This window comes from Procambarus clarkii, chromosome 86 (assembly GCF_040958095.1).
Source record: "Procambarus clarkii isolate CNS0578487 chromosome 86, FALCON_Pclarkii_2.0, whole genome shotgun sequence".
Taxonomy (NCBI): Eukaryota; Metazoa; Arthropoda; class Malacostraca; order Decapoda; family Cambaridae; genus Procambarus; species Procambarus clarkii.
Window position 1 is genome coordinate 18,440,267 of NC_091235.1, and position 15,263 is coordinate 18,455,529.

A 15,263-nucleotide genomic window follows, 5' to 3' on the forward strand; every position below is an offset into this window, starting at 1 on the left:
AGTGCAATCTTAAAAATATTTTTTTCTGTCATTATCCTCTCTCTCGTATATGTCTTTTCCGGTCTTTGATTTCCAATTGATCTATTTACCATTGCATAGTGATCATTGGCTCACAGTGAAATTCAGTAGTATCAATGCCTGCCCCTTCTAGGGTGAAGACGGGATACCATCTACTCTGACTATCTTGAGAGTATCTCGAGATGATTTCGGGGCTTAGCGTCCCCGCGGCCCGGTCCTCGACCAGGCCTCCTTTTTGTTACACATCCCCAGGAAACAGCCCGTAGCAGTTGTTTAACTCCTAGGTAACAGGAGCATCATGGTGAAAGAAACTCTGCCATTTGTTTCCGCCTCCGCCGGGGATCAAATCTGGAACCTTAGCACTATGAATCCGGAGCACTGTCCACTCAGCCGTCAGGCTAAGCAATCTTTTTTTTTTTTTTTTCCTCTAATTTCCTCTTTGACATGTCTCAAGTTTTAAACGCAAATGAAGTATGAACAATAACTGAACTCCAATATTCGTATGTTGAATAATTGGGCGAGTCCTCTGAAAATCTAAGTGTTTTTGCGAGTATCGTGCGTACTGATACACATTCAATCTCGCTCTCTTGAACCTCTTGACTTTAACAAATAAATTATCAATCATTTGATGATATGTGTATCTTTGTTCCAACAACTGCTCCTTCAGCTGGATCTCTCTCCCTAGCGACGTACATCATCAATGTAAATGGGTACTGGCACATAAATACTCACCCCTCCCATTGACTCTTCCTCTCCCTCCCTCCCATTCACTTTGCCTATCACTATCTCTGCTTCTCCTTCCCACCTGTTTCTCTGCCCCTTCGCCTCTCACTCCCATTCTCTCCGTCCATCCCGTTCTCCTTCTTTTATTACCCGGTCCTGTTCTCTCTCCCAGTGGGCAAAAAAAAGATTCAAACATCATTCAATGTTATCGACGTTGAGTCTATTATCATTAACATTACTGAAGTCAATTGAACGTCGATAACAGGTGTAAAATCAGGTTTAACACTTTATGGGGCAATCAAACCCACATTTCATAATTCATAGGAGTTACTGGGATTTTGAATAGATGACACTTCTTAAAAGAGGGTAAGACCATCGACCCCCACTCAGGCTGTACAAGCCATATTCATCTGCATCTGCTTCACCACAAATACACTTATAGACACGATCAAAATACACTATGTATTATTCTTAGTGAATGTTGAGCATATAAAGCCGAAGGAAATTCACAAAAGTAGATTTTTTCCTACAAAATTAATCTGTTAAAAAGATCGTTCTAATATACTTATTTGTGTGTAATGAAGGAGTCTGTGATGTTTCTAAAAATATGAAGACATTGGCAGCTTATCAATATTTTGTATTTTTATTTTTTCAATATATACTGAAGAGTGCATGAAAAATTGAAAATGCCAAGAATATTTTATAAAATAATTTTATTTTACATTTTTTCAAAATATTTCATATACAGTACCTTAAAATAAAAAATATAAATCTGAATTATGAAGGAAAGGTCAAATAGGTTTCACTCAATAAGAAACAAAATGATAATCTTTTTGTAACTTGGAACAAGATGGAGTTCGTTGCATGGAACAATCTGCTGATTGTGTACCAACTCTTGCATGACCCTCAAGTGATGCAAATTTTTCTATTTGTGTTCATTTCTGATGCAGAACATTATAGTTTATATCCAGTAACAAATAATAAAACAAAAACAAAAAATAACTGAATTCACCTTTGCACTTATTATTATTTGTTCATGCTTTAGCAAATGGGAAACATACATTAAACAAGACAAGAAACATATTTTAATGTTCAGCAATGTGAAATTATTTTTGTTTTAGAGTAAGAGCTTTTAGTCTCATAAAAATGTAATTAACTGTTTTCTGGTAGACCCTCAATAACTCAGAATTCTTACACTTACGCAATGTTGCCACTAAGCATAAGAATTGTGTCAGGCCTCCAACATCCACACTAACCCACCGAGAGCCAGGACTTGACATCTACCCAAAACTATGGAAATTGGCCATCAAGTCAGGTAAAACAAAACAAATACCACGGCTTGAAAGTCAAGTCTGCAATAAGGAAATATACACATTTCATCTGGGGGGTCAACTTCCACTGGGTTGAAATTAACAAATGTGTGAGATAGTGATTAATGGATTGTCTGGGAAACACCTTTTACTCTTTTGATAGCTACCTAGAGTACTCCATCCATAGCACGGATATTGATCTGTACAGTACTAGTCAATATTGATACAAACTGACGTAATATTGCTCGAAGGCATGGCAAGAAAAAACTAATGCGCAAGCAACAGCAAATCAATAGGGAGAAAAAAAAAGGGGGGCAGATGACTGGAAAACATGTAAAGAGGCCAAGGACACCCAAGAAGTATAGGAGACCCTGCCATGCACAGATAACACTAAGAAGGAGAAGGGGGGATAACCACCATCTTCCCTAATCCAATGGCTGAGGTACCACCCTAGTTGACAGATCAATGAAACCACTCATATTAATCTTTGTGAGGTAAGATAGACACTAGTTGACAAACCAGAGACTGGAACCTTGGACCAAGTAGAAGTAAAATTGTATATTGGAAACACACAAGGAAGGTGGAATAAAACAATTGTGAAGAGGAAAAACAAAATGCCCCGAACAGAATGAAAGTTTCAAGGAAGGCAAACACCACATGAATACAACAAATGGCACATAGGTACTAACAGAAGTCAACTAATCTACACAGTATGGAGCCGGTCGGCCGAGCGGACAGCACGCTGGACTTGTGATCCTGTGGTCCTGGGTTCGATCCCAGGCGCCGGTGAGAAACAATGGGCAGAGTTTCTTTCACCCTATGCCCCTGTTACCTAGCAGTAAAATAGGTACCTGGGTGTTAGCTGTCACGGGCTGCTTCCTGGGGGTGGAGGCCTGGTCGAGGACCGGGCCGCGGGGACACTAAAAAGCCCCGAAATCATCTCAAGATAACCTCAAGAATCAAGTATCTGGCGCGTAAGGCATATGGCAACCTAGGACTCCAGTTAACTGGGGTTGCTGGGAAAATTAGGGGTTGAATTGTTCACCTTTGGCAAATTATCACATGCCTTGTTTTCATCTTCATTTCTTTCAGTCTTCTGTCATCCATCTGACTTTGATGGGGGATCAGAGACCTACCTAAAACTAAAGAACCAAAGTTCCCCCTTGACCTGTAGAACCAGATTCTTGTCCTAGCTCTTGGCACATCGGTGCAGGTCTCACATACCTGCCACAATTTTTAGGCTTGGTGGTAAAGCATGCTACTGAAAAGCTTCCAGAAAATTGTGTTTAGCAAAATAATTATAGTATTTCTAATTTCAACAAAAGTAACTTCACTCTCTAGTACTAACATATATAGCATTGTTACACTGTTCACAAAGTTCACATAAAGCATACATTCCAAATCACATCAAACATCTAATCAGATATAACAACACTTGAATTTTATAAATTTGTTTGTTAAGCATGAATACTTTTTAGACATTTAGGAAAACAATAATTACAGTACAGTAGTCAATTTTAGTTTTAAGCATGAACAATAGTCATTATTAAAGGAGACCTCAGACAGAATAACACACAAGGTTATCTTCATATATTTCATATCCTTTGTGTGAAACTAGGGGTTACACTGAAATATATATCACACTCAGTAGCCCCCAACACAGACTGAAGTAATAATGCATAACCAAATACTGATGCTAAACGGTTTTGCTACTACACTTCCACAGGATATATTGACCATCTTTGGTGGCATATTTGACAAGAACATTGTCTAATCCTCAAAACATTACTAGCTCAACATATTACAACATACATCAATACATTTTCAAACATACATACACTAAGTGCAGGTAAACATCCCTGACTAAGGAAAACATTTCCTTCATACATGCACACGAGTCAAAACATGCAAAACATATTTCCACCAACCTACATAGTAGGGGCGAGACGTCTGTCTTTCTAATTTGCACAACTGGCTGGGTCATCTTGGTTATAAAAAGCAAATCAAAACTCTTAGCACCTCTCAGAATTTTACTCAAATTTAAAATATATAAAAATGTAAATAGATGGCAAGATATTAGAAAAGCAGATTCTAATTTTCACTTCTTCCATCTTGTATACATTTTCATTCATCAAAGGATGCTTTTAGATCTTTCCTACATGGAGCTAAATGTATAATTTATAATCAGACGATGAGTCACAATAATGTGGCTAAAGATATGATGACAAAACCCACAACTTAGCAGATGGAGTCCACATGACTTGATAATGGTCCAGGATGGACTGAAACGTCGTCGCTTCTCCATCTTCCAAGTTGTGGTTTGGTCATTATCTAATTTATAACCAAAAGTTATTACTTATTATTTCACTGCACTGGAATTGGCATTCAATTGATGGAAAAACAAAAACCTCACCACTATTTGACCCCATAAGACTCCATTATTATATCTGTTTACCGATCATCTTTTTTGGTGTGCAGCCTGGATCATTTCTCTCAAGTACACATAAGTTTAGTACACACAAGAGTTTAAGAAGCAGGCATCTAAATAAGAGATTAATATTCTCCTGCATAAGGCCATAACTGAAAGGAAAATAATTAAGAGTTGCAAAGAATGATGTGGTCTATCCTTTTCTTCCCTATGTAACAGTTACTGCATGTATCTTTTAAGTATTTTCAGACTTCCTTAGCACAATTACAGTATGTTTTCCTCATGCTACCATAGTTTAATATTTATTGTTCTTCAGGCCTGAAAAAAATTCACTTTATCTAGATCAATTTGAAGGGCATTACAATTGTCTGTCTCCTATTTTTCCCAGTATCTTAGCATCATTCACAAACATGTTCATATAATTCTGGATTCCTTCTGGTATCGTGAGTTTTGACGCGGCATTAATTTTCTTCTTTATCCATTGTAATTTTACCAAAAATTTTAAAATTTTGTTTACTCAAATGCTTAACACTCACATACTACAAGACGATTTTAACTTTCACATACTGTACCAAAGATATATGCAGGATGAATCATTCTCTGTCTCTTCCACCGCAAGTGACACACTAAAGCCGACTCCAGAGTGCCCTCAAAGTAACCTGTTATCCAAAACTGCAACAAGAGTTAGTTTTCCGGGCAGTCTTGTAGAAGGTTTTAGACTGCATACTCAAATTCTCCGATTTGCTGACTAAATCATCCAATTTTTCTCCTCTCTCCAGTACTGCATTTATTGTTTTATGCTGTGGAGAAAAGAATATGCAATGAACCAAGTGATTAACTATTAATTCTGACTTGGGAATGGTAATGTGAAAAACAACAGATTATGATAACACTTGCAATAATAATAATAATAATACATACATATTTGCGAAAAAATCTAAATTTACTAGGAATTACTTACTTCAGCAAATGATTTAAAGTAATTATTGAAAACATCAAAACAAAACAATGAGTTTCACTATTCCAGAATACATACTGAGACTTGTAATGAACAAATCATTGACAAATAGCACAAGAAAAGGAAGCCCATATTGGTAGCATGTAATATCTTTTGTTAATTGATAATTATCATCAAATACAAAAAGAGCATAGTACAACATCTGAAAAACATTTATATAAATTAAAAAAAACTTTTGACCGTGTTAAAACGTTAACACCATTTAGCTTATAACAAGAAGCCAATGTTGGGTCCAGCAGAGGCTATCACAGGTAGAAGAGTGAAGAAGCATGCTGACTAAGACCTGACGTAACCTTGGCTGCTATGTGTATCACCCATTACAAAGAGCATTTGCCTTGGCATGCCTAATTTCCTTAACTGTTCTGTTGCACCCATGCTTTCTGATGGGTTTTCCCCCACTTGTGTGGTTGATCTCTGATCCCTTCACCCTTTGTAATGCAGAGCAAGCCCAGATTATGACTTTGACGATGCATGGGTATCTAAAGTCTGGTACGTTGGATTAAAGCTTGGCAGTACCAGAGAATAACTCAGGGAGCTACTAAGGGGTCTCTCCCAGAAATGAATATTTATTTACAAAAATTGTTCTCGATGCCTTTCATGTTCCAATTTGTATATTTTAAAATATTTAGAGTTCTTTGCAGTTTGATGTAGGATTAAGATTTCGTCAGGTGCCAATGTCCAGAAACCAGCGACCATCTGGATATCAGTGACTTTACCCTATACTTTATAAATGAACAGTAAATGAAACATATGAACAGTACTGTAATTTTATTTTTTAAGTTTGATTAGTTCTTGGCTACTTTTAGATGAGTAAAATATGGTGTCGCAGCCAAAGATTTAACATTAAATTGGCAGGGAAACGCCTGGATTCCATTAATTGCGGCTGACTTTAAGAGCTAAAATCCCATATGGCTGGTGACGTTATATTCCTTGACAGCCAGGAGGTCTTCTCCAAAATTCAGGCTGAATGTGCTCAACACAAGGATTTAAGCACATTGTCTGTCTTTATGTTAGATGAAATTCATGAACACTTTGTCAAAAGTGTTCATGACAATCCTACAAGATTTAGTTGCTGACTACTTCAGTGAATATCTTGCCTAAAGCTCTACAAGTCCACTCGTGCCTCTTTTGCTTATGATCTTTTCTCCTTTTCTACCTCCTTTTTTTTTCTCTAAAGAGTACATGCAGCATGTCTTGGATGATGCAAGTTTATTTCTCAGTTTATCAGGCATTTAGGCTGAAGCCTGTCTCTTCATCCATCTGACTGTTGACAGTACTGAACATCTGGTCCATTCCTTTATTTTTATGTTGTAAATTGTAAACTGCAAAGGGCTTATTTGCCATGGAAGGCAGCTCCTATTTATATCAAACCATACTCACTCATTTATACTTAACCTCTCTGTGAAACAATTACTGTACAGATGGCTAATAAAAATACTGTATTGTCTACTCCCAATGGCTGGCTCCTGACAATACTGAATGGCTAAAACCCATCCATGAATCTAGCATTGACTGTGTCTATAGTATATGAATCAAACACCTCACTAAAACAAAAATGACAAATATGAATAGTAAAGAAACAAGATAAATTGTCTATATTTGTAAACACTGTGTCCCTTCATATATCTTCGATATTTACAAAAGAGTAATATACTTATATATATATAGTATACTTGCGAAAGTCACGGGCATGAGGATAGACCGCAGGCTTTCCCCTCCCGGAGGGGGGGGAGCTGCGCAGACAGTGGCACGGCAGCGGGGTTGAGACATCTTGCTTGTTTTCGGATTGGGGAGCTCTGCTTGATATTTTGGCTTCGAAAGCAATTTTTAACCAGGAGTTAGTTTTGGGACGCCTACCTTTCTGGGTGCCTAACCCAGTCGATGGCAGACATGGAATGCTCCAACCACATGGGGGGCTTCTATAGGCCATTGCTCCTCGTGACTCTCTGAGGGGCCCAGGTTCTGGCTCATGATCGCTGGTAGGCATAGAACTCCAATTGAATTGACTGATGCCACGGTCTAATACATACATATCAGCCCAATAAGCTCAGGGGAGCCGGAGGGACTCTCCACAGAAATGTTATTAGAGAATTAAAGAAATGAAGTTGACTTGGACAAAAAAAATTATACAGTAATGGGGGAGATAAAAGCACATTATTACTTTACATAAAATGCCATTCCCCTGGGCGTTAAGACCAAGCCATTACCTCCCTAACCTTCATGCTAATGTTTGTATTAGAATTTTTTTTAAAATAATTCATAAAATCATACCAAAATGATCTTGGTCTCTTCCACCTCTTCCTGAACCTTGGTGAGGGAGTCCGCTTCACGGGGGTTCTGCCAACGAGCCAGAGTTGCTGGTAGGTCTGTATATGGAATGTCACTTTCTTCAGCATGTGGCCATAAATGTGAAGGAACTTTGAGTGCAAAGTCATCCAGCACCTGTAAGAAAATGAAACATTAAGAAGATTTATTTGAAATGCTAGTATTAAACCTAGAATACTAGAATACACATGAAGATAATTTTTAGCACTTAGACTGCACACCAATATTTTGTACCGAACTCTCTATGCAAATAAAATTGTTAATTAGCATCCAGGAAGCACAAATATCATAAAATCAATTCTGTCATGGTTCACCTGTGATAGCTGGAAAGTAAGGTAGCCAACCTTGGTAACTCTGTGTCATACGACAGGGCGAGACGTTTTGCAGCAATTTTTCTTTCCCTTTTCTATTCTTATTTCTCGCTTTACTCGTGTACTTTTTCCAAGGTCAAACAATACATTCAGATGACAAGTGAATTTTATGTTTCATATACAGTACAGTACTGTAATGTGAAAAATGCTTGCATACAGTCCTCACCTGCATACTTATGGCAAAAAACCTGTCGTGAATGTAATGAAACGCCAATTTCTGAGCAAGCCTCAATGGCTCCTTGTAGCTACCATCTCTGATGGAGCTATCATCTACCAGGTGACATCAGTCACAGAGCTTTCTGGCCTACCAGGGACCCCCCCCCCCAAAAAAAATAAGGACCATATCTGTCAACATCACCATCCAGTGTTTGAACATGTGGGGCAGCCATACTAGGAGCCCCCTGAACTTTTAACAATGGCAAATGAGTGATTACTATGTACAGTATATATTTCAGGCAAAATGGGTGATACGTGCAGCTTTAAGATTTAGGCTTATAAATAGAATTATATATGAACAAATCCACAAGGATCCTTGTGGATTTGTTCATTTGATGCATCACACTATTGTGATTTCTGTGTGTTAAGATTATATATACTGTATTAGTATGAATAAATACATGGTGTCCATATAAATACATTTATACTCATATATTCATACTGTACATATATTTTCAAAGTTACAGATAATAAACACCAACTTTGACACATAAATACAAACTGTTAGTATGAAAAAATAAATGACTAAAGTGCGGAACAATGAAATAAATTGACAAAGTTATTCCCGTGTGGCACCTCACCTCATTCCTACACAAAAAACATGTCCTTTCACCAGCCCACTACAGCTAAACCCCAAGAGGTAGAGACTATTGACTTGGATTTTTGTCCTTCCTGGATGCTAATTAACAATGTCAACAAAAAAATGATTTTTTTTTTTTCAGATCAATTTTTTTTTCTCACCACAGGGATGTCAGCATTTAATAGTTGTGCAGTGCAAGGGCTAATATCGAGTGACATCCATATAAAATCTTTAGAAAATTTGAATATTACGAGGCACATTAACTCTCCCACAGGTGACCGGAGCATCATCAGTCTATTGCTTGAGGGAGACAGGAACAGCTTATGGGTTAATGTAGGACAATTCATATTACAAAATTTTGATGAGAATTAAAAATACATCTGCTTTGAATTTTCTTACCTTATTAAGCATATTGTGTGCAACTCTATACTGGTACTCATGATCCGAGATAACCACACCAGCTAAGTTGTCAGACCGCACATAAACATGGCACATGTATTCTGCAATTAATAAAAGACGAGGTAGTAGACTTGTTTCTCATAAGAAGCACTGAGAAAATATAATACAATAATGTAAATGGCTCTCAAAAGGATAATTTAATTAGAGTTTATGTTCCATAAACCTGGAACTTATAATGCATTAAACTTTTACTAATACAGTAAGTGTTCAATGTGCATTTAAATGAATTAAGGTTCCATATACAGGAGCGTTTAGTTCATCTTTTATAGACTCATTAAATCAAATATTGACTGGATTGTCCATCGCTTATTCGTTTCGTGCAGTTGCATCTAACACTATACGTGCATTTGTAAAAATAAAATAAAATAAAAGACATGAATCTTGAGGAAGCACTGCTGTACTCGGTGATCAATATTCTCCATAGAAGTGCACAGTAATATCAATCCCTTATATAGCTTTTGAAACTTAAAAGAGGAGAAGCAAGCACTAAACTGGAACAGGACCAAAATCTTCAGACACACCCAACTGCATTAGTAATGTGAACTTTCAAGAAAACCATCAGAAGAGTTTTAGATGTGTATTGGATGTGACAGCTTAGAACTGTGGCGGGCTTTTCGCTTGGGCAGTGTCGCTCGGATGCCAGTCATGTGTAGTTCACCAGGGCAGTTGGAGCCTTATATGTATCGGAAACTGTGTTCAGTGTTACAGGTATTTACTTTAAATATTATCAAGATAGCAAAGAAATTAACATTTAATGAAGAGTGATCCTGGGCGACATAGATTTGAATCGTGGCCGGGTCATTTAGAGTTCTTAGTGATCTATGGCTCACTCGTTTAATATTGTCTGTCTCATATACGTATACACAAACTTAGCACTGCTGGTTTGCTGAAACCAGCATGCCAACAGTCGACTAAGGGTTGTACCAGAGGAATACCCTGAGCCAAATAGGGTATTTCCTGTTTTCTCAAGCAGAAAACCACTCTGGCAAAGTTCAGACTCCTGCACAACTGCTTGACCAACCCCCCAAGTAAACTGGAGCCGATCCAACACAGGATGATGACAATACTGCAGGCCTCTGGACAAAGGCCAGACAAAGCTGGACAAGCAAGTCTAAAGATAGCTGGTATTTAGCATTCAGCTTTCGGGCTTACCAGTGAGCTGGAGTGACTGGAAGCACAACTAGCAGGTGTGGAGACACTGGAATCAGAAGAGAATTGACTTGGGGAGCTGGCTGGGAGCTCAAGCCGGCCAACCTGATGGTGGTACTAATGAGTTTCAAGTTCGTTTGAGTGAATACCTTGGACTTGTTCACAGAGTTCTTTGGTAGTTTTCAAGGTTTCATTTTATGTGAGCCCTTCAAGTTGTCTGTAAATTTTGTCTGCTAATTTTCTGGAGGTTTTCCTGGTGAGGTGGCAGGTATTCACCAGCTCCCTGTGGTTCTCATGAGGGGGGCCAGGTTTGGGTTTGGTCCTGAGTAGGCCAAACAGAACAATTCACGACTGATTTGAGATTTTAGTATGAATCAATCTCAGAAATTTAGCTTCATGGAGCCACAAGGGGTCCTTCTACAGGAAATAATTGGAATGTATTGATTTTTTACTGCATAGTAAAAAACAGCCTGGTTGGTCAGTCCAGCAACCAGGAGGCCTGGTCGACGACCGGGCTGCGGGGACGCTAAGCCCCGGAAGCACCTCAAGGTAGTAACCCTACTAAGATGAGTTCCTAGAAAAACAGGCCTCACTAACAAGTATGATAACAATAAAATTCACTATTAGCCTTAACCACTGCACTGACCCAAACAAATGTCATTTTGAGAGTTGTGCAGTTTTTTACTTAGGCTATATTTTAATGTTTTCCTCACTCTGTGTTTTGAAATGAAAATAGTTGGGTGAAAACATTTTCACATTACCTTTACCTGACCATTTATAAAAAAAATATGTCCTTAACAATTGCACTATGAAGTTTTTGCCCAAAACAGGTGTGCAGTGCAGGGGTTAATGAAAAGGCTAACATTACCTTGCTCTTTAACGGATTGTCTTGAATATGGATTACTTCGTTCTGTGATAATTCTGCTGGTAAAAGCCATAAATTCCTGAACTGATCCACGCTGAAAATAACCAAACTGCTGAACATCATAAGCCGCCTTAAGTAAGTGTGCTTTCTCTGATCCCTTATATAACACACACACTGCAAATAACTTGACCATCCTGGAAATCTGCAAGTTAAAAAAATAAACATTAGTGATGACACAAATTCAAGGCATATTTTATATATATATATATATATATATATATATATATATATATATATATATATATATATATATATATATATATATATATATATATATATATATATATATATATATATATGCGCGAACAAGCCTGAATGGTCCCCAGGACTATATGAGTTTTCATTATTCATATATATATATATATATATATATATATATATATATATATATATATATATATATATATATATATATATATATATATATATATTTTTTTTTTTATATATAGGGTATATATATATATATATATATATATATATATATATATATATATATATATATATATATATATATATATATATATATATACCCTATATATATAAAAAAAAAAAAAAAAAAAAAAAAAATTATATATATATATATATATATATATATATATATATATATATATATATATATATATATGTCGTACCTAGTAGCCAGAACTCACTTTTTGGCCTACTATGCAAGGCCCGATTTGCCTAATAAGCCAAGTTTTCCTGAATTAATATATTTTTTCAAATTTTTTTCTTATGAAATGATAAAGCTACCCATTTCATAATGTATGAGGGCAATTTTTTTTATTGGAGTTAAAATTAACGTAGATATATGACCGAACCTAACCATCCCTACCTAACCTAACCTAACCTATCTTTATAGGTTAGGTTTGGTTAGGTAGCCGAAAAAGTTAGGTTAGGTTAGGTTAGGTAGGTTAGGTAGTTGAAAAACAATTAATTCATGAAAACTTGGCTTACTAGGCAAATCGGGCCTTGCATAGTAGGCTGAGAAGTGCGTTCTGGCTACTAGGTTCGACATATATATATATATATATATATATATATATATACCCTATATATAAAAAAAAAAAAAAAAAAAAATTATATATATATATATATATATATATATATATATATATATATATATATATATATATATATATATATATATATATGTCGTGCCTAGTAGCCAGAACGCACTTCTTAGCCTATTATGCAAGGCTCGATTTGCCTAATAAGCCAAGTTTTCACGAATTAATTGTTTTTCGACTACCTAACCTAACTTTTTTGGCTACCTAACCTAACCTATAAAGATAGGTTAGGTTAGGTTAGGTAGGGTTGGTTAGGTTCGGTCATATATCTACGTTTTTTTAACTCCAATAAAAAAAAATTGACCTCATACATAATGAAATGGGTAGCTTTATTATTTCATAAGAAAAAAATTCGAGAAAATATATTAATTCAGGAAAACTTGGCTTATTAGGCAAATCGGGCCTTGCATAGTAGGCTGAGAAGTGCATTCTGGCTACTAGGTACGATATATTATATATATATATATATATATATATATATATATATATATATATATATATATATATATATATATATATAATATATATATATATATATTATATATATATATATAAACATATTTATTTTGTCATGTGAATCCCCTGCATAGGAGTGGAACTGCCTTTTCCCTTCACCTTCAATGCCTCTGCACTGGAAGTATACATCTACACCAGTCCAGATGAGTCATCGGTCCTGCCACCTCTCCATACCTCCCAGGGCCTGGCACGGCCTGGTATGACTCAGAGGCAAGCTGGGTGCCTCTGCTAGCCGGTAGTTTTCCCCCCACAAACAAGCAGTTAGCCACCTTCAACTGACAGTGATGCAGCTCAACACAAAGGCACTGCCAGCCACAACGAGCAGTTTGCTAGTTGACCAGAGGTCCACCTTGCGTTGACACTGGATGACTCATCACCGCCGGACTATATAAAGGGCGCTGCCTCCCTGGAGAGCCAGTCTCTCCCTTAGTGCTCTAGGATCACCTACATGTCTCTTACCCGTCGTCCGCCTTCAGCCAACGTCGTGTGACTGATGCCATGGTGGTATGGTAGCTGTCTTCGGTACACCAGTATATCTTTATGCTTTTATTCATTGCTTATACTGTAGTTTATTTTTACATTTAAGATCATACTAACTTGTTCACTGGGGCATTTATGTTCATTAATATTTCAGTAATTTGTTTAATTATTTATTCGATGATTTTTATTTGTTTCCACCTGTGACTTACACACTGCAAGACCAATAGTAGCATTTTTGTTTTATTATGTGCAGGAGAGCCATACCATCTTGGTTCAGTTTTGTATATTAATACATCTTCAGAAGGTTGACTCTTTCTGAAGATGTATTAATATACAAAAGTACTTTAGGAAATTCCTGTTTCAATTTTCCTCTGTGGTCTGACACTGTCATATATATATATACCTGGATACACCTGTTGACAATTTCGAGGGTCAGTGTACCCGCCGCCTGTTCCATGCTCAGGCTGTTCTACATTGCTGCTCGCAGCACATGTCCTGCATACACAAGAGGATTTGCAAATGGATTTTAAAACCCACCTAAAGTTACGCAACTTCACCTTGCCCAATCCAAACTACCCTAACCAAACCCAACCAAGCCTAACCTAAGCTTATACATCCTAACCTAATAACATATATACATTTTAACAGAAAATGATCTTTGTCAAATGATCAAGTGCACTTTCTGATCATACCCCCTTAGCGGATACCAAGTCTAAGATACCTATAGTATTTTAACCACACGGCCTGGCTGCCACACCGCCATAAATACCTACATAACTCTCCAGATGTTTAAGGAGGAAGCCTGTGGCTGGTCACTGTCATCACTGTACCCTGAGCACGGCCTGCCTGGCCAGGTCTGAGGCTTAGTGCAATTACCTAAAATAAACATTTCCACTGTGATTTGAAACTTGAACCGCTTCCTTACTTGTATTTCTGTTTAGTAAATAGTGGTTTGAGTTGGAATGAGAAGAGGAAGCCTTCTTGACGGGCGCATGAGAGACTTAGTCATCGAAGGTAACAGCTGATGCACACAACTCCAAGCTACATAATAAGGGAAGAAGCAGAGTGGCGGCAGCGTCGCTGAGGAATCCACACCCACTCTGGACCTCCCGCCAACCCCATAATAAATACTCCCAAGCAGTACTGGAATGCAACAAGTCTTCCGATCCCTCTATAAATTATGAGCTTAGAATTTAGGATATGCCTTATTCTATCGTCTATAATATAATATTATTAATTTTTCCATGTTATTGTAAAAATGATTTGGAAGAGATGATGCAAGAAATGGGCGTGATGGGCGTCTCGGGGAGGGTGAGATAAGGGTGCGAGGGTGGTGGAGGGCGGCGCCGGGGGCGGCCTCGCAGGGACTAGTTCGCTGGTCGGCGTCGCTGGGGATCGATCGTGGGAGTGGCGCGGCTCATCAGCTGGTCACTAGCAGCTAGGAGGAGGGGGACTATTTTCCTCATTGTTATCCGCTCCCTAAGTCCAGTTTACACTCCTAAATACTGCAACATGACAATTTAATGTGTACTTCGTGTGTTTAGTTCATTATGTTGTGTTAGGACGGAAGTGGGATTAAATAAGACGCCGACCTTTTTCATGTGCCCGTTATTCTGAACAAGACGAACAGTTTCACAAGATACTATGAGGAGCATCTAATTGGGGAACAGGGTTATAG

The 15,263-nt window shown here is 37.4% G+C and overlaps 2 protein-coding genes across 5 annotated transcripts in view; one reads left to right on the forward strand and one right to left on the reverse strand.

The window, feature by feature from the left end:
* Positions 1–1,437: 1,437 nt before the first annotated feature.
* On the reverse strand, positions 1,438–14,711 carry Ykt6 (YKT6 v-SNARE). Its single transcript, XM_045758441.2, has 5 exons — positions 14,511–14,711; positions 11,466–11,664; positions 9,389–9,489; positions 7,769–7,939; positions 1,438–5,279 (listed from the first exon to the last, which is right to left on the reverse strand). Exons 2-5 carry the CDS (start codon positions 11,653–11,655, stop codon positions 5,142–5,144), a joined length of 600 nt encoding a protein of 199 aa, XP_045614397.1. The 5' UTR covers positions 11,656–11,664; positions 14,511–14,711; the 3' UTR covers positions 1,438–5,141.
* Positions 14,712–14,909: 198 nt separating this feature from the next.
* The window catches only part of LOC123768087 (uncharacterized), a 58,987-nt gene continuing 58,633 nt past the window's right edge, over positions 14,910–15,263 (forward strand). For 2 of the 4 annotated variants that reach the window (XM_045758383.2, XM_045758400.2), the window contains exon 1: positions 14,912–15,263. The gene's annotated coding sequence lies outside the window, so the exon portion shown is untranslated. The other 2 variants (XM_045758408.2, XM_045758417.2) reach the window with 2 other exon arrangements.